General features: G+C 39.4%; 1 protein-coding gene across 1 annotated transcript in view; it reads left to right on the top strand.

Annotated features, from left to right (window-relative positions):
* The window catches only part of LOC109927829 (angiopoietin-2-like), a 220,454-nt gene that overhangs the window by 138,330 nt on the left and 57,938 nt on the right, over positions 1-24,186 (top strand). Inside the window, exon 7 of the mRNA XM_048613114.1 lies at positions 14,667-14,833. Coding sequence (XP_048469071.1) covers positions 14,667-14,833 — 167 coding nt within the window. The remainder of the gene's footprint in view (positions 1-14,666; positions 14,834-24,186) is intronic.

The raw sequence follows: 24,186 nt of genomic DNA, 5'->3' as shown, positions 1-24,186 counted from the left end.
CGAACCATTTCAACTCCCCCTCCCATTCCTGAGACGACATGTCCATCCTGGGCCTCCTGCAGTGCCACAACGATGCCACCTGAAGGTTGCAGGAACAGCAACTCATATTCCGCTTGGGAACGCTGCAGCCCAATGGTATCAATGTGGATTTCACAAGCTTCAAAATCTCCCCTCCCCCTACCGCATCCCAAAACCAGTCCAGCTCGTCCCCGCCTCCCTAACCTGTTCTTCCTCCCACCTATCCCCTCCTCCCACCTCAAGCCGCACCCCCATCTCCTACCGACTAACCTCATCCCGCCCCCTTGACCTGTCCGTCCTCCCTGGACTGACCTATCCCCTCCCTAACTCCCCACCTACACTCACCTTTACTGGCCCCATCCCCGCCTCTTTGACCTGTTTGTTTCCTCTCCACCTATCCTCTCCTCTATCCCTCTTCTATCCGCCTCCCACTCTCTCCCTATTTATTTCAAAACCCCCTTCCCCTCCCCCTTTTCTGATGAAGGATCTAGGCCCGAAACGTCAGCCTCTCTGCTCCTATGATGCTGCTTGGCCTGCTGTGTTCATCCAGCCCTGCACCTTGTTGTCTCGGATTCTCCAGCATCTGCAGTTCATACTATCTGTGGTTGGATGGCCTACTTCTGCTCTTGCATTTAATGGTCTGTAGACTCCTGCTTCTGACTCCCTTCAATCTTGAATAGAGGTGTCACATTTGCTACTTTCCAGTCTACTGCGACCCTTTCTAATACCCAGGGCATTCTGAAAAATTAAAACTAATACATCCACTATTTCAGCAGCCACTTCTTTTAACACCCTAGGATGAAGCCCATCAGGGTCATGGTATTTGTCTGATTTTGGTTTTAACAACTTTCTCAGCACCTTTTTTCTGGTGATTGTAATTCTTCTAAATTCTTCACATTCTGTCACATTCCGATTCACAATTACTTCTGGGATGTTATTTTTGTCCTTTATGTTGAAGACAGTAGCAACATATCTATTTGATTCATCTGCTGTTCATCTGTTTTCCATTATTAATTGCACAAACTCACCCTTAAGAGGACCAACTCTCACTTGTTCCTTTTTTAAATGCCTGTAGTAATTCTTACTGCGTATAGAGTCACAGAACCGAGCATGAGTAGGCCTTTATCTGAACAATTGTAGCGGACCCCCAGGTATGCAGGGTTTATAGTCCTTGGTCTTGATCTACCCTAATAAGAACAATCTGGGAATATGCTTTCCTTTGTAGTTAGATGAAGTGCATTCAATATACTAAAATGCACTGAAGGCACCTCACAATTGTAACAGGCCAAAGAAAATTGACACCAAGGGAATGAAAGAGATATTAGGAGAGGTGAACTATGCCATGTTAATGGAATTATTCCCAATGTCGTTGTTTAATAACATACATCTGGAGTCTCCATGATGTTGTGTTGGAAAATCACAAAAGAAGCAGTAAAATGATCAAGGAATTTCAAGTGAAAATGATGTCCAATGCAAATGAGTTCCCGTAATATTTTGTTTCATTTGACGAAGCATCTTCTTTGGTGGAGGCAGATACGATAGTGGTGTTTAGGGGACTTTTAGATGACACATGAATATACAAGGAAAAGAGGAATATGAACCAAGGGCAGGCAGAAGGGCTAAGTTTAATTTGGCACCATACTTGGCACAATATCATGGGCTGAAGGGCCCGTTCCTGTTTTGTACTGTTCTATGTTCTATATTTAGCTCACTGGAAGATTAGTCACCCATAAAACCAGACCTACACTCAGATTGTATTAATCTCCATTGTGAGTTTCCATTAATTGTACCCAGTTGCAGATTTTGTGCAAGGGACATACAAATCAGAAACAGGAGTAGGCCCTTCATCCTGCTCAACCTTTTAATACGATCATGTCCATTCTGACTGTAACCTTGAATACATATTGCCTGCCTCAGTTCAGCTTTCAATCCTTTGCTTCACAAAAATCTATCCACTTCTGCCTTTAAAAATTTTTGAGGACTCTGCCTCAGTTAGTCTTTTCAGGGAGAGATTTCCAAAGTCTCATAACCCTCCGAAAGAAAGAAAATTGATGAACCTCTGGTTTAAATATATGCGCCGACACTTAAATAGTGAACATTAGTCTTAGATTCTCCCATTCGAGGAAATATCCTCTTTACCTATGACACTTCAGAATTTTCTATGTTTCAATTAAATTGCCTCTTACTCTTCTAAAGTCCAATGGATATAAGCCTAGCCTTTCCAACCTTTCCAGCCTTGCCTCATAAAACAACATGCCCATTCCAGATATTAGTCTAGTAAACCTTCTCTGAACCACGTGTAATGCATTTGTGTCCTTCCTTACATAAAGTGACCAATGTATGCACAGTATCCAGATGTGGTTTCTCCAGTGCTGTCTGCAATTAAGTCATAAGCTTCCAACTTGTGCATTTTAAAAACTTCCAAAAAATATTTACTGAGAAACTAACTCTTGTGTACCAATGTAACCAGTAAATATTTCCACACAGATTTTTTCAAAATCATTTTCAAATATTAAAACATTCACAAGTGATATACTGGATAAACTGGTCAAAAATGCTTACATAATGTCATTACCCACACTTTCATCTTTCGGTTACCGTTCTTAAATACATCAAGGAATATTTTTTAATCCAAAAAAGATATAAAATGATGCTCAATTGTTCAATTTCAGGATAATGTTTACATTCTGTGATATGAAAACATGTTTGAGAGAAAACTTACATAAAAAAAGCATCCAAAAGCCAGTGCAGTTGTGAGTAAAATCTGCACCCAATTCATGAATCACAAAAGAGAAAATGTCTGGTTGTCTAACTTGTTTATTTTGCACGAGCAGCAGGCTTAACTGGCTCATGAGTGCTTGTGTTTCTTGTGCATACTGACATATCCTTCAACATTGGAGTGAGGTGTTCAGTGTGTGGTTTTATACAGTATTTCAAAAAGTCAACAAAACTAAAACAATGAACTTAAAGGTTAGAATTGGCAACAATTCAATGGTTAACAGCCTGGTTGTGAATTTATTTTCAATTTAGAACATTCAAAATTTGCCCACAGGTATTCACAGTATTGTGTGATTAGTCCATTTTCTCTATTGTTTTGAAGAAGGATCAGTGGACCTGCAGCATTAACTGTGCTTTCTTACCATAAATGCTCCAGACCTGCTGAGTTTTTCCAGCAATTATTGATTTTGGTTCACTATCGTTCATACGGCTTCTTGGTATCTGTCAGTATCATATGAATTGAAATGAACTCCAGGATTTCAGCACATAATCTAGGTGACAGTTTGGGAATGTATTGTTGAAGATGCCATATGTTAGAACGAAAGTTAAATCAATATATGATATAGTTGTTAGAAATCCCATTGCACATTCACAGAAGAGCAGACTCTACTGTTTAAGCAAAATACATAAGAAACCAGGCAAATCAGAAAACAGAACAGCAACACTAGGTCAGTCCACACTTGTGCAATAAATAAACAACCTTATAGCCAAATTGCACAACATTCAACAGAACTATGGACTTTATAAATGGACAGTGTTCAGAAAGGAACAGGATTAAGTTAAGGGAAAATCTACTTATGAATAAGGAAAGAAATTGATAAATTTACTTGCTTTTTTTTGGTTTCCTTTGCTCTGTTATTTTTCAAATGCAGTTATTTGGATTTTTTTTTTCCCAGTTCTGATGGAGGGGCACACCTAAAATGTTAATTTGCCTGTTCTCTTCATTGGTGCTGATGGATCCTGCAGCATTTTTGGGGTTCTCCAGGTGTGATGGCTAGAATTTATTCCACATAGAATCAAGTTCGGGAAGCACAGATTTTTTTTGATCATTTCTCCTATTGGTGATTTGCCATGGGGACAAGGAGAGAAATTGGGTGTTGTCAACACATTAACTGCTGGTTTTTGTCAAGGAAAAAATGCTTCATAAGTAACTGATGAGCTCTGAATCATCTTGGGTCTATGAAAGGCAGCCTAGAAATTCTAAAGCAAATCTCCAGTCAGTCTGAGGTAAATTCCAAAGGTGGGGATTGAGATCAGTCAGTTCTTTTGTACAGCAGGAGATGGATAGTGATTGTCTGTTTTCTATTTGGTATCAATCTATCCCTCCCTCTGCAGAAGAGTGTTGGGAATTTATGAAAGACCTCCAAGGGAGACAAAAAACTTGCTGGGAGGTTGGAGGAGGAGGAGCGGGGGATGGAATGGTAGTAGTGTGGTTCATGATTTCCCATCTTAGGCAGAATCCATGCAGCATATTCTCTTATTAGTAAATGAAAAACAGTTGCATACCCCACATATTTGTGGTTGAATTTGTTGTTCAGATGTATTCTTGTAGACATTGTAGTTATTTTTGGTTACAGCCCAGAAAGAGAAGAATTTATTCCCATCCTGTAAAAAATGCGAAAAATATTATCAGGGAAAAGTTTTCATTAATTTCAACAGATATGTTTCATTCTCTCAGTTCAGAGACGTACACTAATCATATACCCAGTTTACACCATTGGGAATTATTCATGTGTAAATTACCAATTATTATCCAAGGCTTTTTTCCATGGTGGCAGTACATTCTTGTCAGGAAAATATCCAGTGCTAGTTCCAAAAAAATGGCCTCTGTGAAGCCACCCCACTGTCCAAAACACACACACACACACACACACACACACATTTTAAAGCATCGGCAGCAAGAAGATACCAGTTTTGATTGTGAAGGGTGATTGTGTGGGAGAAATCTAAGGCTTTTTTCTGTGGTCTTTAGCAGCTTTCTTGCCTTGATTAACCATAATGGCTAATACGTACCTTCTCCCCCAGACTCCACTTGATAGGAAAGCTGGCACATTGCTGGGTTTTCCCATCCAGTCTATATCATTTTGGAAGGATCCCATCTCCCTTCTGTGGATGCCCTACTCAACCAGTAAAAAGCACTGATTAACATGTGGACACTTAGAAGGAAAGCAGGATTAGTGATGACTAGTGAGATTCTTCTATTTACTTTCCCCATCCGATGTTGCATATCCTCTTAGAGTAGGTAAATGGGGCAAGGTAAGTGCCAAGGATGAGCATCTATTTTTACAAGATTAACTTTTATTAAAATATAATGAGCTCATGGCTGTGTTGCTTCTGTCATCAGTTTTGGGTATCGAGAAATTTCCTGTTAGAAGCATTGGATATAAATTCAAAACAACTTTGAAAACATAGTTCACTCACTAAATGTGATGAATTTTTACATGAATAATCTTATTGGCAATAATTTCAAGACAAATGCAATATTTCATAAGTTAAAACCATCCACTGTCATGGTTTTCAGCAAAGGAAAGATAAAGGTTAGTGCAAGGGTGAATAAGAGTGAGGAAATTAAAATATTGAACATCAACTGAGAAACTCAAGGGACTAAACTCCAATAAATCTTCATGATCTGACAGCCTAATGTTTGAAAAGTGATAGCTGCAGGGACAGTGGATACACTACTGTTTTTCAAAATTCCTTTACTGTTGGGATAGTCACAACAGATTGGAAATCAGTACACGTAGCACTGTTATTGAAGAAATGATGAGCAAATAACCAGGAACAGGTCAGTTAACTTAACATCAATCATTTGGAAATTAACAATCTATGATTAAAGAAGTGAATGTTCTCATAAAAGCATAGTATGATCAGAATAAGTCAACATGATTTTGCAAAAGGGAAATTCTGTTGAACAACTTAATAGATTTTTTTAAGAATGTAACTAATAGGGTAGATAAAGGGGAATCAACAAATATGGCATACTTGGATTGTCTAAAGGAATTTGATAAGATATCATTTAAATGTTGATACACAAGATCAGGGCTCATGGGGTTAGATTGATATATTAGCATTGCTGTAACTAGCTCAGGGGTTTGAATCAGCTCCTTTATTTTAACACCCCCCCCGAACCCCCCGCCTCAGCTGGATGCAACAAAGGCCTTTAATTCCTTTCAGAGCACAATTATATCTCACATCAGTTTTCCAGATAATAAAGAAAGGTCCAATCACAACATTTCATTGAGTGCAGAAAATGAATTATTTTCCTTTGTAACCCTGAGGAAAATAATAAAAAACAACCTCAAACATACAGATGCACTAACAGATATGAAGTATAAAAAGGCTGAGTGTTAAATACAAAATGGAAGAAAAAAACTCAGCAATTTTAAAAATCCTTAGAGTCCTTGAGGTGTAAGGTTTTAACCCAAGACCATGGTTGTTTACTTGATTACTTGTAACTTCAACAGGAGTGAAACCAGGAGATATATTTGAGTTTTTGATGAATGGGTGTTTCTCCGATTTATCTTTCACCAGGTATTGCCTCTGAGAGGCTGAGAAAAAAAGGGAATGAGGGAGATTTTTTTTATAATTTATTCATTCATGGGATGAGAGCGTCGCTGGCTAGGCAGCATTTAGTGCCCATCCCAAATTGCCCAGAGAGCAGTTAAGAGTCAACCATATTGCTGTGAGTCTGGAGTCGCATGTAGGCCAGATCAGGTAAAGATGGCAGTTTCCCTCCCTGAAGGACATTAGTGAACCAGATGGGGTTTTCAACAATTAACAATGGATTCATGCTCATCATTAGACTCTTAATTCCAGATATTTACTGAATTGAAATTCCACCTTTTTTAATTCATTCATGGGATAAGAGCATCGCTGGCTAGGCAGCATTTATTGCCCATCCCTAATTGCCCACAGGGCAGTTGACAGTCAACTGCATTGCTGTGGGTCTGGAGTCACATGAAGGCCAGACCAGGTCAGAATGGCAGTTCCCCCTTCCCTAAAGGACATTAGTGAACCAGATGTTTGCCGCAGCACGATTCAAACCCAAGTCCCCAGATCATTACCTGAGTCTCTGGATTAAACAGTCCAGGCATAATACCACTAGGCCATTGCTGTTACAAATCCATTTTCTTTCCCCATGGTGCCCAAAAGCCAGTTATGTGAGATACATTTCACTGGTGTATTCCCATGTCTGATTTCATTGTTTTTGTTTCAGGCTAGATAATCATGAACCAAACTTCAGCCTAACACATGGAAGTTCAAGAAGTTATGAATCAACCAACAAGCAGGGGATATTATTCCAAGCCATTTGTTTAATAATGTCAATTTTGGCTTGGTATGATTCTTGTTGATTGATCATTTAATGAGCTTGGCTTATTGGTGGCCACTCCTACCATCTTAATTCAGTGTGTGTTTTTTTTAAAGGAAGTCCAATGAAGGTCCTAAATATTAAAATCAGATCATGGAAGTTGAAAATTAATATTCTAATTTAATCATAATCATAACAGGATGGAGAGTGGGCTAGTTATTGGACCGAAAGCAGAGAGAAGGGACATATGGGGCATTTTGAAATTGGAATGTTGTGACCAATGGAGTGATCACAAATGCAAAAGTAGAATATGTTTGAAAGGCGTGAAGCTTTTAAATGTCGATGTTCTGAGACACTTGTGTGTACTCCGACAAGGAAGACAGGAAATTAGCATACAGGTGCAGCACAAAATTAGGAAAGCAAATGATTTGTCAGGCTTCACAAGGAGGTTAAAAAAACATAGCTGCCAACCACAACTGTATGTGGCTTTATTCAGACTTCGCCAAGAATTCCCTGCACAATTTTGATCTTTCTGTCTAAAGAGGTATGTACTTGCATTGAAGTTAATACAGCAAAAGTTCATTAGCTTGGTCCTTGGGATGAAAGGATCATCCTATTTTGAAAGGCTGAACATATCCGATCTATATTTTAAGAAAGTTTGCAGAATGGAATGTAACTGTATTGGAACATTCTTGGAAGATAATGAAGGGGCTAGACAAGACAAGTACTGAGAGATTCTCCAGCCTGGAGGGTTAAAAACCAAATGGTAAGGAACTATCATTTAGGATTGAGATGTGCTAAAATTACTTCACTCAAAGGGCTGTAAACTTTTAGAATTTTGTGGCCTAAATGGTTGTGGATCAGCCATTGTGACTTCATTGAATATATTTCAGGTTATGATAGAATTTTGGTCTCTTTGGCAATCAAGAGATATTGGGAATGGTTTAGAAATGGAGTTGAAACCCAAGACGTGGCATGACCATATTGAATGGTGAAATATGCTCAGTTCAGCGAGCCGCATTGATATCACCAGTTCTCATGATTTATGTTGTTTTGTTTCTTTTTATGAAGAAACTTCTGTATGAGTTGTGAACATTTTAAAGTGTGTACTTACACTCAATGCTTAATGACACTGATTGTTCACAGGATGGAAAGTAAGCTGTGAAGTTTTGAGTTACTCTTCAATGGGACGTGGGAATTGTTGATAAAGGTAGTAATTGTTGGCCACCGTTAATTCTGATTGAAATGAATGGTAGACAGGGCATTTCAAAAGGGCAATTAGGAATCAAGCACATCCTGCAGGTGTGCAGGCACATATAGACAAGACTGGGTAAAGAATGTAGATTTTCTTACTTTCTTCAACGGACATTAGAGAACCAAATGGGTTTTTGCAAGAATTTTACGGTCAAAGTACTTTTACAGTCAGCATTACTTAGGATATTTTAAATTTAAAGTAATAAAATCTAGAATTAAATTCTGCCAGCCACTCGAGAAGAGGTGAGCCCATGTCCCCAGAACATTAACCTTGGCTCCTGAGTTGCTACTTCAGTGAAGTAATCTACACCAGTATCTACCTTGTCTGAAAGCAAAGGGAGAAAAGGATTCATCTACTTAAGAGCATAAATATCAGCCTTCTATTTAACTGAATAAAGCATGCAAGAAAAAGAGCAGTTAAAAGGCTGTGTTTGAATTCACCAAGAGTTCATAGATTCACGTCATGTCATTTGAGGAGAAGATGAGCATATTGACTTTCAATGTCATAATAGGAGCAGACAATTCAGTTCCCCAAATCTGTCCTACCATTCAATCCTCCAGGGATATAGCAGTAATAACCTTGGGCTCACACTTCAGGATCCTAGGATAATGTTCTGGAGACAAGGGTTTAAATTCCACAATGGAACCAAATAGAATTTAAATTCAGTTGATAAAATCTGGAATTAAACTTAGTTTATGAAATAGTGACCATGAAACTATGATTGATTGTTGTAAAAGCTCATCCAGTTCACTAATGTCCTTTCAGGGAAGAAATCTGCCATTCTTACCTCACCTATGTACAACTCTAGACTCACAGTAATGTGGTAAACTCTAAATACTTTAGCAAACTACATATGGTCAATTAGGGATGATCTTGCTAGCAATGCCCACATTATGAAATAATTCTTTAAAAACATGGCTGAAAGACATCTTAGCTCCATTTACTCACCTTTGCTCCATATCCATTTTACCCTTGCCTAAATGAAGTCCAGCTTTCTTATCTTGAATGTCTCATTGGACCCAATACCAACAGCCAATGTCATATGTCATATTTCTAACCCTTTTAGCATGAAAAAGTTGTTTCCCAAATATGCTACTGGATGTCATAGTTCGAAATTTATTGTTACCCTTGACTTTGCCATAAAATTAAGTGTGGAGCTCTAAAAGTTCACTTTGTTAAGCAATAAATCAAATTGCAATTTCCAACATCTGATAGGATAGGAAGAAGCAGCTGGTTCCTCTGATGGAGGAATCAAGAACAAGGGAATATAAGGATCTGTATTTTACCTGTAAGTGGTAAATGAGCACTGCTCACCATTCGTAATACATTCAGTTACTTTAACAATTAGAACAAATAGAACATAGAACATAGAACAGTACAGGCCCACGATGTTGTGGGGAACTTTTACCCTAAGCCTAAGGTCTATATAACCTCCACGCCTACCTTATACTATCATCCATATGCCTATCTAATAGCTGCTCAAATGCCCCCAATGACTACCCTCTCCGACAATACATTCCACGCCCCAATTCTGATGGATTTTCACATAGCACATTGTGGGAATAAAGAGACAGATTCACGGCTGTGCTCTCAATGGGGAGTCTAGGACTTGTGACTAGAATTTAACGTCTACTCCCTCAATCAATTTGGTGCAAGGATGGCATTGAATTGAGTGGGAGGCTCATGACCCTGCTACCTTCCTGTCCTAATTAATACCAACTGAAGGGGTCCATTCCACTGCCACTGTTGTTAAATACAGCAGTAGATGGGGAACACATCACGTGGGGAGGTAGAAAAGCAAGCGCTATCGGGATTGCTCCCGGGCTGGGATGGGAGTGGAGAGGATAACTCCTCTTTGAAAGGCACTCAATGCCTTATGGACAAACCTGGCATTGGGAAAATTGGACTTGTTGAGAACCACTATTTGCATTTGATACCAACCTCCAGCATCATCCCTTGGGACCCTCAACTCATTATTCCACTCCTGCCATTGGTGATCCTCGGCCTCAACAGCAGTCATCGTCTCTATCCTGCTGAACCAATCAACCTCATTGAACATGCTCTCTGTCCCTGCGGCCATTAAACCATGGAGTGCCTTATGTTAAGTAATGACTTGTAATTAATACGGCAAGCTTTCTTGAAAAGAGAGACACAGGAGCTATCAGTGGCTCTCCCGCTAGCATGCCAGAACTCCTTCATCTAAATTAAGCTCTACTCCATGTGTACGGGCTAAGTAATGTTGTTTCTTTTCAATTAATCGGATTCAATAATCCTTATTGAGGCATGCAAGCTTAAACCAAAAAAAAAAGTTAAGAAATCTAAGGGAAGCTGGGGAAGTGATTGCTGGGCCCCTTGCTGAGATATTTCTATCATCGATAGCCACAGGTGAGGTGCCAGAAGACTGGAGGTTGGCTAACATGGAGCCATTATTTAAGAACGTTGGTAAGGAAAAGTCAGGGATCTACAGATCGTTGAGCCTGGCATCACTGGTGGGCAAGTGGGTGGAGGGAATCCTGAGGGCCAGGACTTACATGTATTTGAAAAGGCAAGTACTGATTAGGGACAGTTAAGATGGCTTTGTACATGGGAAACCATGTCTCACTAACTTGTTTGAGTTTTTTGAAGGAGTAACGAAGTGGATTGATGAGGGCAGAGTGGTGGATGTGATCTAATGGATTTCAGCAAGGTGTTCAATAAGGTTCCCCATGGTAGATTGGTTTTCACGGTTAGATCACATGGAATACAGGGAGAAGTAGCCACTTGGATACAGAAGTGGTAGATGACAGAGGGTGGTGGCATAGGATTGCTTTTCAGACTGGAGGCCTGTGACCAGCGGTATGCCATAAGGGTCGGTGCAGGGTCCACTGCTTTTTATCATTTATATAAATGATTTGGATGTGAACATACAAGGTATGGTTAGTAAACTTGCAGATTACACCAAAATTGGAGGTGTAGTGGACAGTGAAGAAGGTTACCTTAGAGTACAGTGGGAACTTCATCAGATGAGCCAGTGGGCTAAGCTGTGGCAGATGGAATTTAATTTGGATACATGTGAGGTGCTGCATTTTGGAAAGGTAAATCAGGGCAGGATTTATGCACTTAATGGTAAGGACCTGGGAATATTGCTGAACAAAGAGACCTTGGAGTGCAGGTTCATATTTCCTTAAAAGCGGAGTTGCACATAGATAGGGTAGTGAAGAAGGCATTTGGTATGCTTTCCTTTATTGGTCAGTGCATTGAGTATAGGAGCTGGGAGGTCATGTTGTGACTGTACAGCACATTGGTTAGGCCACTTTTTGAATATTGAATGCAGTTCTGGTCTCCCTGCTATTGGGAGGATGTTGTGCACTTGAAAGGGTTGAGAAAGGATTTACAAGGATGTTGCGAGGGTTGGAGGGTTTCAGCTATAGGGAGAGGCTGAATAGGTTGGGGCTATTTTCCTTGGAGCATCGGAGGCTGGGTGGGGGTGACCTAATAGAGGTTTATAAAATCATGAGGGGCATGGATAGAGTGAATAGACAAGGTCTTTTCCCTGGAGTGCAGGAGTCATAAACTAGAGGGCATAGGTTTAAGATGTGAGGGGAAAGACCTAAGAGGGATCTAAGGGGAAATTTTTTCACACAGAAAGTGGTGCATGTATGGAATGAGCTGCCAGATGAAGTGGTGGAGGCTGGTACAATTACAACATTTAAAAGGCATCTGGATGGGTACATGAATAGGAAGGGTTTAGAGGGAGATGGGCCAAATTCTGGCAAACGGGACTAGATATATTTAGGAATCTGGTCAGCATGGACAATTTGGTCTGAAGGGTTTGTTTCCATGCTGTATATCTCTATGACTCTATAGTAGAATATTTAAGATTTATTTTTAGAATAGAATATTTAAATCAAGGTAAATCATGTAGAGAAAGTAAAACAGAGAAAAGATAACAGAAAAGGATTGAAATATTCTTAGAGACAGAATGTTTTTTTGAAGATTTTGTTTACCTTTTAAAACATTTTGTTGTAATGCAAACAGGCAATTATGTTTTAACTCTATAATTTCAAAAATAGCCAGTGCTAGATGAAGGTTGTCAAATTCACTGAGCTTCTGAATAGAAGATTGGAAACTGGCAGAATCTGAGAGAGGCAGATGCCTTTTGTTCAGGAATCAATGAAAATAAATATATGTTGCTCGTGAGCAAACCCAACCAACGATCTGCTTGAAAGCATTTTTTTTAGTTTCTTTCAAGTGTCAAAATAAGACATCTATTTTGTATCAGGTAACCAACAGTTGCAGACTATTATCCTTTGGTCTGTCATGGTGAAAAAACTGTTAACATTTCCTGCAAATAAGTTATTTGAACTTCAAAGAAGTAAAATCTTCCGAACTTAGGGACTACTTTCTGCTTTTTGTTTGTTTTCTATTTATCTTCCTTTAATTATTGAAGAAGGAACAAAAGCTCAAGAAGATACTATAGAGCAACATACATTCTTTTGTACACTGTGCTTGATTTTCCTTCCACTGAAGCTCATTGAACAATTGTTCAAACCCTTTTTCAGAGTTTTGCAGTCTCACTGCTTTTAATTGCATTGAAATAAAAATGTAGGCCATGTTTTCCAAGTCATTGGAGTATCAAAACTAGCACAATATATCAAAGGCTGAGGATATACTCTGAATCCATTTTGCATTAGCTTAATTGCAACCTCTCCTTTCTGGATTGTTTTAAAAAGTTTGGGCATTTTAAACAAATGACTCAGTTTACATTGTGTGGCACTTTTATTTATTGGAATAAGATCTTCTGACATCTGGAAGGTTGTAAATACTCTGGTCCCAGCTAATTTACTTAAGAATTTACTATGAATGTCCATGAGCTACACAGACAACAACCCAACAGAGTAGAAAACCATAAAGAAAGTCAGAAGAATGCAAATGTATTTGCTGAATTTCAATTATGAGTATAAATATGTTTTATTTTAACCTTATTTATTGTGAGAAGAAGCTTTACATCCTTGAATATATATGCAATTACATTAAAATTCTATTTCTTAATGTACATTGTGTGAAAACTTGTCCAGCCAATAATGAAAATAGTTAACTGCTGTTAATTATTGGTTTTATTTTAAGGATAGAATCTTAATTGCTTGAACTTGGAAAACTCAGTACTTTTACTAATACTCAGTTAATAATAGAATAATTTATTGGTTGTGCAATTGTGTCATTTATTTTGAAGCAAAGAAGGTCTGACAATGTCATAAGGCTTACACCCCTTTAAATGGAATCTCTGTGACTGGATTCAGTTTGTGTGTGCATATCATTATGATACTAATATGGAAAAGCATTTATTTTCACCTAAATCATAGTTTCCAACCTGCTGAAATTGTGAATAAGCAGAGTGGTTTGTGCAATTATCTGTACACTATCCACTCACCGAGCCTTGAGTCACCCAAATTGATTGGCTAGAAGTCTTTCTTTTCCAAGATCTGCAGGGGACCTAAATAAAAAAAAGTGTATAAGTAATCTTGGTTTGATTCTTTGTGGATATAGCTCAACAATACAACCCTGCATATAATTTGGAACCATTGGAAACAAATTGAACAATCCAGTTCAGCTGGTATAAAAATAATACAAAGAAGTTTATTTCTAAGACATGATTTTATCAACAATATATAAATGATCTTTATTACTACTAAAACTAATATGATCTTCTGGTTAATAAGCCCATAGATAATGTGCAAAGGCATATGATTATTTTAGTCTGCCAGCTACACTATATACTTTGTCCAATTTCTGACAATACAACAGTAGAGTGAGTTACTATTCAACATCTTTCTGATTGAGCTGTTTTCTTTTTGTTGTAGATTGTCTTCATGAAAAATATGCTTACCAGAACCAGCTGTTGCATTTTTCCAAACCTGTGATTTTTAATTTAGTATTGTGAAACTGTTCATTTCAGTTAACAGGTGTTATGTTATTTCCCCCCAAGTTTTATTTAACCTTTTCTTTTCATTTCTCTTTAATCCACAGCAACAGCTGAGTGCCCCATTATAACAGCAACACTATTTAAACAAACGATTATCAAATAAATTGGAGAAAACTTTACATGCACTTTTATTCTACGTGAAATATCAACACAGCTGTCAGTTTTCTTTTCAGCCACATGGATTTATTGCCCTTAAGATAACATAGCCATTTTATCTTCAGAATTCACAAGCAAATGTATGAAATTTGTGCACACTTTTGAAAGACATTTTTCCATTTGGATCAGAGTCTTCTGTTCTGGTGTGGTTGCTACTTAATGGAAACTAACCACAATTGTCTTATCAGGGCTTTGGAGACCCCTCGGGTGAATATTGGCTCGGAAATGAATTTGTTCACCTTCTAACCAGCCAGTCTCCTCATGTTCTCCGCATTCAGCTGAAAGACTGGAATGGAAATGAAGCATTTGCTACCTTTGACCATTTCTTTCTGGGAAGTGAGGAGCAAAAATATCAGTAAGTTTCATTTGGGCATTTTCACTTGTTTTAAAGAATGTTAAGTCAGAAGTTGCTAATTATTGGGTCAGAAATGCATGTTCTCAGAGGTGTGAATCATTGATTTTTGTTGATTTTTGTTTGCTGAATAAACAATTTTACTTTGCCTTGCCAATCCCACACCATTTTCATGTGACTACTTTGTAGCTTGGGCAGTTTTTGGGTGCAGACTGCACAAGTAGCTCTCTCAAGTGACACTGAAGGAACGGCGATATATTTCCATGTCAGAAAGGTGAGTGGATTGGAGGGGAACTTGCAAGTCGTGTTCCAATGTATCTGCTGCCCAATATAGATGAACATGGCTGTGGGTTTGGAAAGGGCTGTCTGAGGATCTTTGGAATTTCTGCAGTGCATCTTGCAGATAGTACACACTGTTGGTACTCAATATCAGGGGGTTGATTTAACTCAGTTGGCTGGATGGTTGGTTTGCAAAGCAGTGTAATACCAACAGTGTGGGTTCAATTCCCATCACCACTTGAGGTTACCATAAAGGACTGTCCTTCTCAACCTCTCCCCTCACCTGAGGCATGGTGGCACTCAGATTAAATCACTACCTGTCATCTCTCTCTAATGAGAGAGCAGCCATGGGGTCTGGTAAGACTATGGTGACACAACAACAACTGAGCATTAGTGGAGGGAGGATGTGGATGTTTGCAAAATTTCAACTAATACATTAAGAATATTCTTTTAGTGTAAAGTTATTTTATGACAGAATGTATAAAAATCACAAACAGTTTTATCCAGAAAATGCAAATTAAGTATATGATTTATAATTAACTTCACACTTTGGTATTTTAAAGTCTACTTTTTCAATGCATACAAGTCATTTATTAATTTTGCAATGGGTGTATGTTGTTTTCATTATTTGTGCGAACAACAATTCTAAATCCATTTGCACTTTTGCCACCTTTGTATGTGTAGAGTTTACTTAAAAAACCCAAAGCTTGTCAATCCTCTTTTGTTGCAAAACATGCAGATTGATGAAGGTAGAGCAGTGGATGTTGTCCAAATGGATTCAGTAAGGCATTCAACCAAGCTCTGCATGGTAGACTGGTTAGCAAGGTTAGATCCCATGAAATCCAGGAAGAGCTAGCCATTTGGATGCAAAATTGGCTTGATAGTAGGAGACAGAGGGTGGTAGTTAAGGGTTGTTTCTCTGACTGGATGCCTTTGACCAGCAGATGATATCAAAATTGGAGGTGTAGTGGACAGTGAAGAAGGTTATCTCAGAGTACAACAGGGCCTTGAGCAGATGGGCAAATGGACCGAGGAGTGGCAGATGGAGTTTACTTCAGATAAATGTGAGGTGTTGCATTTTGGCATAGCAAATCAGGGCACTTAATGTTAAGGTCCTGGAGAGTGTTGCTGAACAAAGAGATCTGGGGATGTAGGTTCATGATTCCTTGAAGCTAGAGTCACAGGTAGACAGGGTGTTGAAGAAGATACTTGATACACTTCCTTTTGTTGGTCAGAGCATTGAGTATAGGAGTTGGGATGTCATGTTGTGGCTGTACAGGACATAGGTGAGGCCACTTTTGAAATATTACATTTAGTTCTTGTCTCCCTGCTGTAGGTAAGATGCTACTAAACTTGAAAGGGTTCACAAAAAATTTACAAGGATGTTGCCAGTGTTGGTGCTATAGGGAGAGGCTAATAGGCTGGAGTTATTTTCCCTGCAGCATTGGAGGCTGAGGGGTGACCTCATAGAGCCTTATAAATTCATGAGGGGCATAGTTATGGAGAATAGCCAAGGTCTTTTTCCCAGGGTAGGGGAGTACAGTACTAGAGGGCATAGGTTTAAGATGAGGGGGGAAAGATTTAAAAGGGACTTAAGGGACAACATTTTCACTCAGGGGATAGTGCATGTATGGAATGAGTTGAAGGAGGAGTTGGTGGAGACTAGTACAATTACAACATTGCAAATGCACATGGATGGATATATGAATAAGAGTTGCTCGGAGGGATACAGGCCAAATGCTGGCAAATGGGACTAGATTAATTTAGGATACCTGGTCAGCATGGACAAGTTGGACCAAAGGGTCTGTTTCCATGCTGTACAACTCTATGACATAAAAAAAAACACTCGTGTTGCTGTTCACAATGACATAACATTCACTCTACATTAGCTGTGCTTAGATTGTGTAGCGTTCAGTTTCAATATTAATTTGTTCATGTTAAACAATCAATACGCTGAACAACTAACATATTTAATCTCTTAACGCCAGGTCTATCAGTTTAAAGAAGTAATGGCCTAAATATTCTGAAACTAAAGTCAATATTTTTTCAGCTTGTTATCTTTATTTTGAAATTATGTTTATTATGAAAATACATGGCTGTTTCTAATAAATGGCCCACTGAATATGGCAGCTTGCAAAAACAAAATCTTCCACAAAAACAAATGCATCTTTTGCCTTTGCATTTAAAGTGAGCAGTTGTCCTGGAGTTATACTCGCTAGAATGCATTGTTTTGGATTTATCATTAAGCTATACAAAAAAAGAGACACAATAGCTATGGAAGAAAAATAGGTCATCAACACTGGGACCAGAGGTGGCAGAGGAGTGCACAATTGAGAATTTTTATTCAATTAACATCTAGTAGTTGATCAAAAATATAAATGCCCTTGTTGATAACGTAGCAGATTCTAAAGTTTTAAGTTTAAGTGAAATGAAGTTTGGAATTGCCAGCAATGTCAGCAAACTTGAATATTTGTGCAGTGCTAGTATTGAGAACATCTTATGCACATGATGTCAATTTTAGTAATCCACCACTTCCACTTTATCATGAATTGTATATGTTAAGTGTGCAACTCTCCCTGCTAACACAGGAAAACCCATTGAACTCTCGATAGTGCAGTCAGTGATGAAGAACAGCACACACCATTTGTCTCAAAGAAACCTTCCCACAAAAGTCCAGTGATCTGTATGGTGAAGACTTGCCCTTTCCCGATGGCAATTTATATCTGGGGCTACATCAGAGAATGTGAAACATATAGCAGCCTTAATGTTAGTAAGCAGGTGAAATAAGCAAACAAATTGAAAACCATTTACATGCAGAAAACCAAGGAGTAAGGAGCAGTTAATATTCTTTGCTTTTGATTTAACCTTTCAGATAACCATTTAAATGATTAGAATTGGATTTAAAAGCCAAAAGTATAATTAAAAATACATAAATACTGCTGAACAAATGCACTTTGTCAAAGTTTTTCATCTTGTACTTATCAGGACAAATTCACAAGAATACCAAGTCAATTAACATTTATGTTGCATGAGAGAAGAGTGTTGATTGATTAATAAATGAACTTTGATAAGTAATGGTGTTGCCATGGAGAATGAACCAACTAACAATGATTGATAATTAACTACCAGGCTTTCCTTAAATTTCACACTGACCTTCTTGTACCTGATTGGCCAGGGAATTGCCCATGGAAATGAACAAGCAAATGCCTGTTTTATTTATTTGAAATAAGTGCAGTTCCATCTGTTTGCAAGGAGCAGGACTCTGCGTATTGAGATACCAGTGCATGTAAATGCACAAACTGTGAGCCTGACTTACCATCCAAAGTTGGATGTTAGTGTAATTCTTTTCATTTCAGAATTATCTAGCAAATCTTGCCCAGTTGCAGAATCACAAACAATGTTGGGCATTGTGTTGCAAGCTTCGTAAGCGCAGGCCAAATGGGCACAGTGAGTGCCTTGCTTGCTGTGAACAAAGGGATATGATGTTTGATATGATCCATTAGTCTTCGGAAATGAACAGCCTACAAACCTGGAATCGCACTGGCACTGAAAACTTAAATAAATATTTAAAAATAGTGCAATTTTTTATCATCATGGATAAATTTGATATTTTACAATTATAAGATTAGCTTTCCAGGATCAGTGCGGAGGATGTTTTAGTAGTGGTAATAAAGCTAGTATGCCATTAAATATCAATTAATGCTTCATTCAACAAAGTTGAACTTTTGTAAGGGTTATTTTTGCAGTGAAACTAACCATGCAACAATGAAAGTTCTCATTAATTCAAGGACTTGCTATTGATTGCATCTGGAGCCCCTCTACAGCACAACCTCTGGAGAAATGTAAAATCATTAACAGGCAACATCTGGACTTCCATGTTAGATTGCCCATGTGTAGATTCCAGAAAGACAGTAACGATAGCCAATGTGGACCGGATTCCTGACATTCCAATGTAAATGCCAATCCTTTCCTTGGCTTAGGTATACCATCATGTAAAGCAAATTCTCCATAGATAACTGGTAGTAGTTTAAGCTAACAGTCACCATGCCTCAGAGGAGAGGTTGAGCAGGAGAATCTTCATGGTAACCTTGATTGGTGGAGGAATTCAACCCATGCTGTTAGCTTCATTCTACAGTGCAAACCAGTTATCCCGCTAACTGATCCCCTTAATATTATGCATCTTTTTGTAGCAACCACATCTCAATACATCAGTATTGTTCATTAAATGAAACCTTTTTGTCAGTTTTTTTTTCCCAGATAGCGTAAAGAATAGGTTTTGGATTATGTGAGGAAGGGAACTTTCAGAAAACAGCATCAGCAGTGCACAAAATATTATCTTGCAAGTGACAAAGAAAACCAGCTTCTTTCTCCTGTACTCAGTTCAATTCCAAACCCTTAAGATCCTTTACAAGATGGGGAGAGCTGTTATATAGCCACCAGTGTGCACATGATCATGCCCAAATCAGGAGCGTAAGCCTTGTTGATATGTAAACCAACCTGCCATGTTTGTTTCAGGAACACAGTTTTGTTGCAGCTGGAACTCGGTGTTCTGCAAAAGGTCAAAATAATTTGTACAGGATATCAAAAACAAAGCTTTGCATTTCGCTCTTAGATAATGAGCCATTAACTGAGTGCTCACAACAAATGCTGTTATTAATGCAAATAAACTAATGCACAGGTGAAGAAAATATTTATGCAGTGCCACTACTTTGCCCCACACAAACAACATCTCAGCCTCAACCTTATTTCTCAAGATCTTCCTTTATTTGTGCATTAAACCTGAATTAAACATCAAATTTAATTTTGTTTCTTTTCCTTTCTCTCTTACTCTCAATTCTGACTTCAGTCCTTGTACTGTATTTGATTTGAGTTCAATTCTCATATCTTCATTCACCCTTGTTCTCTGCTCTATGTTTTCTCAATCTTTACATCTCGTCACGTAAGGTTGGTTTGATCACCCATTTCATAGATTCACTGTCCCCCTCCTGGTAAAATTACCATTTCTAGCAATATTAAGGAAAACATCTTTCTGAAGGGAAATATCTAATTATTGATGCGTACTGTTGGCTGCTCAGGAAGGTGTGGGCTTTCATTACCAACTGATCAGCATTGTACACAAGTTGAAATACAAGGTGGAATTATCCCTCCCTGATGTGGAGTGAACAATGGCAAGAAAGGTGGAAAGTACAGAAAGAATGAAAAGATCAGAATCTAAACCTCAAGAAAATTATTTGCAATTTTCCCCTCAAGTCCAGTTGGCAACTTCAGAGTCACTTCAGTGACTACACTATTTCCATATATTTGCGTCTTACTGAAGCTCTATCTCAACTTAATTAAACACCACTCCTGTCTTTGCCCAAGAAATCATGTGTGTAAGTTTCCACTATATAAATCAATGCAGGAATCTGGCAGCTGCAGCTTGCCTAATGCTTGTATTGGTCATTGTGCAACTCATTTTTCACAACACTACCCCTGCATGCTCCATGACTACCAATCTCTTGCAAACATTGCCCGCAAAAGTCAGTACTAGGAAAACCACACCATCTGCTCTCAGTCCAACTCACACACACCACTTCACCACTTCAACCCTTCAACACTTTAGTTTGGCATGCAGGGATACCAACGACTTGCATGCTTCTACCAAATCACTTTGAGTTGTTGTAGAACAGACCAGACCGCCACAAAATATTTTAAGAAAGAAGCCTAGACTCTAATTTTTTCTTGTTTTAAAGGGAAATGTAACATGCTGTGTTCCAGATGTATTTTGACTGATCAACCTACTCGGCATTATTCAAACACTATAATTAAAATAGAACAAAAGAAAGAAGAACTTAGAATAACTTAATTCTACTGGAAAATTTAACAAAATAATAGATACAGCAGCTATTACTACTTAAATGTTCCATTATAGTAACATCCCATAAGTACTCCCCTTGGCCAAAAGGCAAATTCAGAGAAACAGATAACACAGTATGGAGTTGGAGGAACACAGCAGGCGAGGCAGCATCAGAGGAGCAGGAAATGTATAACCCTACTTCAGAGAAATAGATTTTGTCTACATGCAATCCAGCACCTAGGAAGAGAACCCCCAGCTTTTGACTATAATCAAGAGAAGGAAAAATAGCTTCCACTTCTTCATGCCCACAACAGCAACTGCTGAAAGCGAGCTAAAAATCCTTGATCTGTGAGAGTTTGACCTCACCCCCTCAGACTGCGGCTCAAAAGAAAACTTAAGGCCTCACAAGTTTGTCTTCTCATCGACAGCTCTGTACCTGTCCCCCCATCTCTCTCTAAAAGAAACCAGCACAAAACACACCTCTTAAAGCCACAGCATTATAACAGAGTACAGGGATACACACACTTCTTATCCATCTGCACAGGATACATTTCATAGCTCAGCTTGCTTTTTCAGTGTTCACTCACATTATGCTTATGTGGATGCCATCAGTGTCTGTCTATTTCGCATTGTTTTCTTAGTGTACACTCACTGACATCAACACTGAATCACAGGCTGCTAGTCTTTGTATGGCATGCATTGTTTTTTAGCACACAAGGTGTTTACTGCTCAGCTACAGGCTGACAGTCTCTGTGGTTTGCATTGATTTTTTATCGCAGTAGGAAAGGCAGGCAGCTTGTGATGATGAGGTGCATTTTTCACACTGCGGTTCTGTGCTTTGTAAAGGTCAGACCTGTAGCATTTAGCAGCGGTTTACATGGCTAACACACTGTAGTTCCTACAGTCAAGAGACTATGTGTGAAAGGAAAGAGGAGCAGTGCTTAGGGGGATGAGAAAGCTCTTTGGTCAGTGGGGTATACTGCTGCAATCAAATCAAATGCCTCATCCAATTCACATCCAGGAGGTTTGCCACTGTCAGTCAAATCCTTGGTTCTATCAGAGTCCTGGGATCTGTCTTCTTGCAATCCAGAGATTGTGCCATGTTCAACTTTGTAGGTCAAGTGCATCCAGTCTGGGAATTACAGGTCAGTCCACCAGGGTTGTCTGGAGACATTGATCCAGAGGGTGAGCTGTGGGTTATTGAGGCTGTGCTGATAAGTCCATCTGGGGTGTTAGGCCAAGGTCATACAGTCAAGCAGCATAAAAACGCGCCTGTCTGCCCACCATCTCTATGCTGGCCAACAAACACCAAATTACACTAATCCCATTTACATGCACTTCTCCTATAGCCTACTGTCCATTGCATTTTATGAGCTCATCCAGATATTTCTTAAATGTTGTGAGGGATTCTTGGGGAAAGTGGGCAATTCAACTCTAGAAAGGGGCTTATTTGGACTGTGTCACTGAGGGAATGGTGATAACGATAAGGGCCAACTGGAGATTGTGGGGTGAGACATTATAAGGAATAGGAAGGAACTGGAAGTTCAGGAAGGAGAGTACTCTCATGCAGAATTGGCAAAGTGTATCGATTTCACTCCCAATTTCCACCCTGCTGTCACCTTCACCTGATCCATCTTTTACTCCTCCCTTCTCCTCCTCGACATCTTGGTTTCCATTTCTGGGGATAGGTTGGCCCCCAACATCTACTACAAACTCACTGACTCCCACAGCTACCTCGACAATAAATCCTTACACCCTTTTTCCTGTAAAAACTCCGTTCCATTCTCCCAGTTCTTCCGCCTCCATCACATCTGTTCTGATGATGCCAACTTTAACAAGGGAGCCTCCGAAATGTCCACCTTCTTCCTCAACCAATGATTCCCCAGCACCATTGTTGACAGGGCCCTCAACCGGGTCTGGCCCATCTCCTGCACTTCCGCCCTCACCCCCTTTCTTCCCTCCTGCAACAGCAATAGGGTCCCCCTTGTTCTTACCTAACATCCCACCAGCATCCACATCCAGACGATCATTAGCCACCATTTCCGCCACCTCCAGTGGGATACCACCACCAGACACATATTTCCCTCCTCTCCCTTATCAGTCTTCTGCAGGGACCGTTCCCTCCCGGACACCCTGGTCCACTCTCCCTTCATTCCGAGCAGCCGTCCACAGCTCCACAGTGCCTTCCCCTGCGACCACAGAAGGTGTAACACCTGTCTGTTTACTCAGTATCCAAGGGCCCAAACACACCCTCCAGGTGAAACAAAGCATAGACAGGGTGTCCATTTCACAGAACTCCTATGTTCTGTCCACAAAAAAACATCTTGAGCTTTCAGTTGCTTCAATGCACGACCTTGTTCCCTGGCCAATATCTCTGTCTCAGGCTTACTACAGTACTCCAACAAAACTCAGCACAAGCTGGAATAACAGCACCTCATTTTCCGCTTGGGAACCCTTCAGCCTTCTGGACTCAATATTGAATTCAACAATTTTAGAGCTTGAGGCACCTTCTTCCAAGACCTTACCCCAACCCTTCACACACCAGGCCTCATTATCACATGATCTGCTATTACAAACTACCCATTGTTAGCCACTGATAGTCCCCATTTAAAGCCATTCATTCTCCCAGGCTGATTGTTAACCATTCCTTTATCTGTCCAACTGCTCTTCTGTATCTTTAGGCTCTATCTCCACATATTGTTTACTCCGGAACAAAAACAAAGTTGTTGGAAAAGCTCGGCAGGTCTGGCAGCATCTGTGGAGGAGAAAACAGAGTTAACGTTTCGGGTCCGGTGACCCTTCCTCAGAAGGGCCTTGTGGGTGGAGTGTCTCTGGTATGGCATTCTGAGCCCCCAAACCAAGAGGATATCAGCCAAGAACGTATGAACAGTCAGAATATTGTTACAAACAGTGATGGTACTGCAAAGCTATAAGAGAAAATAAAACACAACTGATGTTTTTATGGTCTTTTAGGGAAGAAAATTTGCTGACCTTAAGAGTTATGGTACACATGGCCACGGATAACCTCACAATGCTGCATTTCTCTAGCTTCCACCCTAAATATACTAAAACAACCATCCCCTACCAACAAGCCGTACTCCTATACAGGATCTGTTCGGATGAGGAAGAATAAGACAGACACCTGGAGGTGTTGAAGGACACCCTCAACTCATCAATCACCAATTCAGACGAGCCACAGCGAAAAACCATAATGACCTCCTCAGAAGACAGACACAGGATA

This window comes from Rhincodon typus, chromosome 27 (genome assembly GCF_021869965.1).
Source record: "Rhincodon typus isolate 14 chromosome 27, sRhiTyp1.1, whole genome shotgun sequence".
NCBI classification, from domain to species: Eukaryota; Metazoa; Chordata; class Chondrichthyes; order Orectolobiformes; family Rhincodontidae; genus Rhincodon; species Rhincodon typus.
Note: the sequence above shows the minus strand (reverse complement) of the source record. Positions and strands in the feature narration are given on the sequence as shown.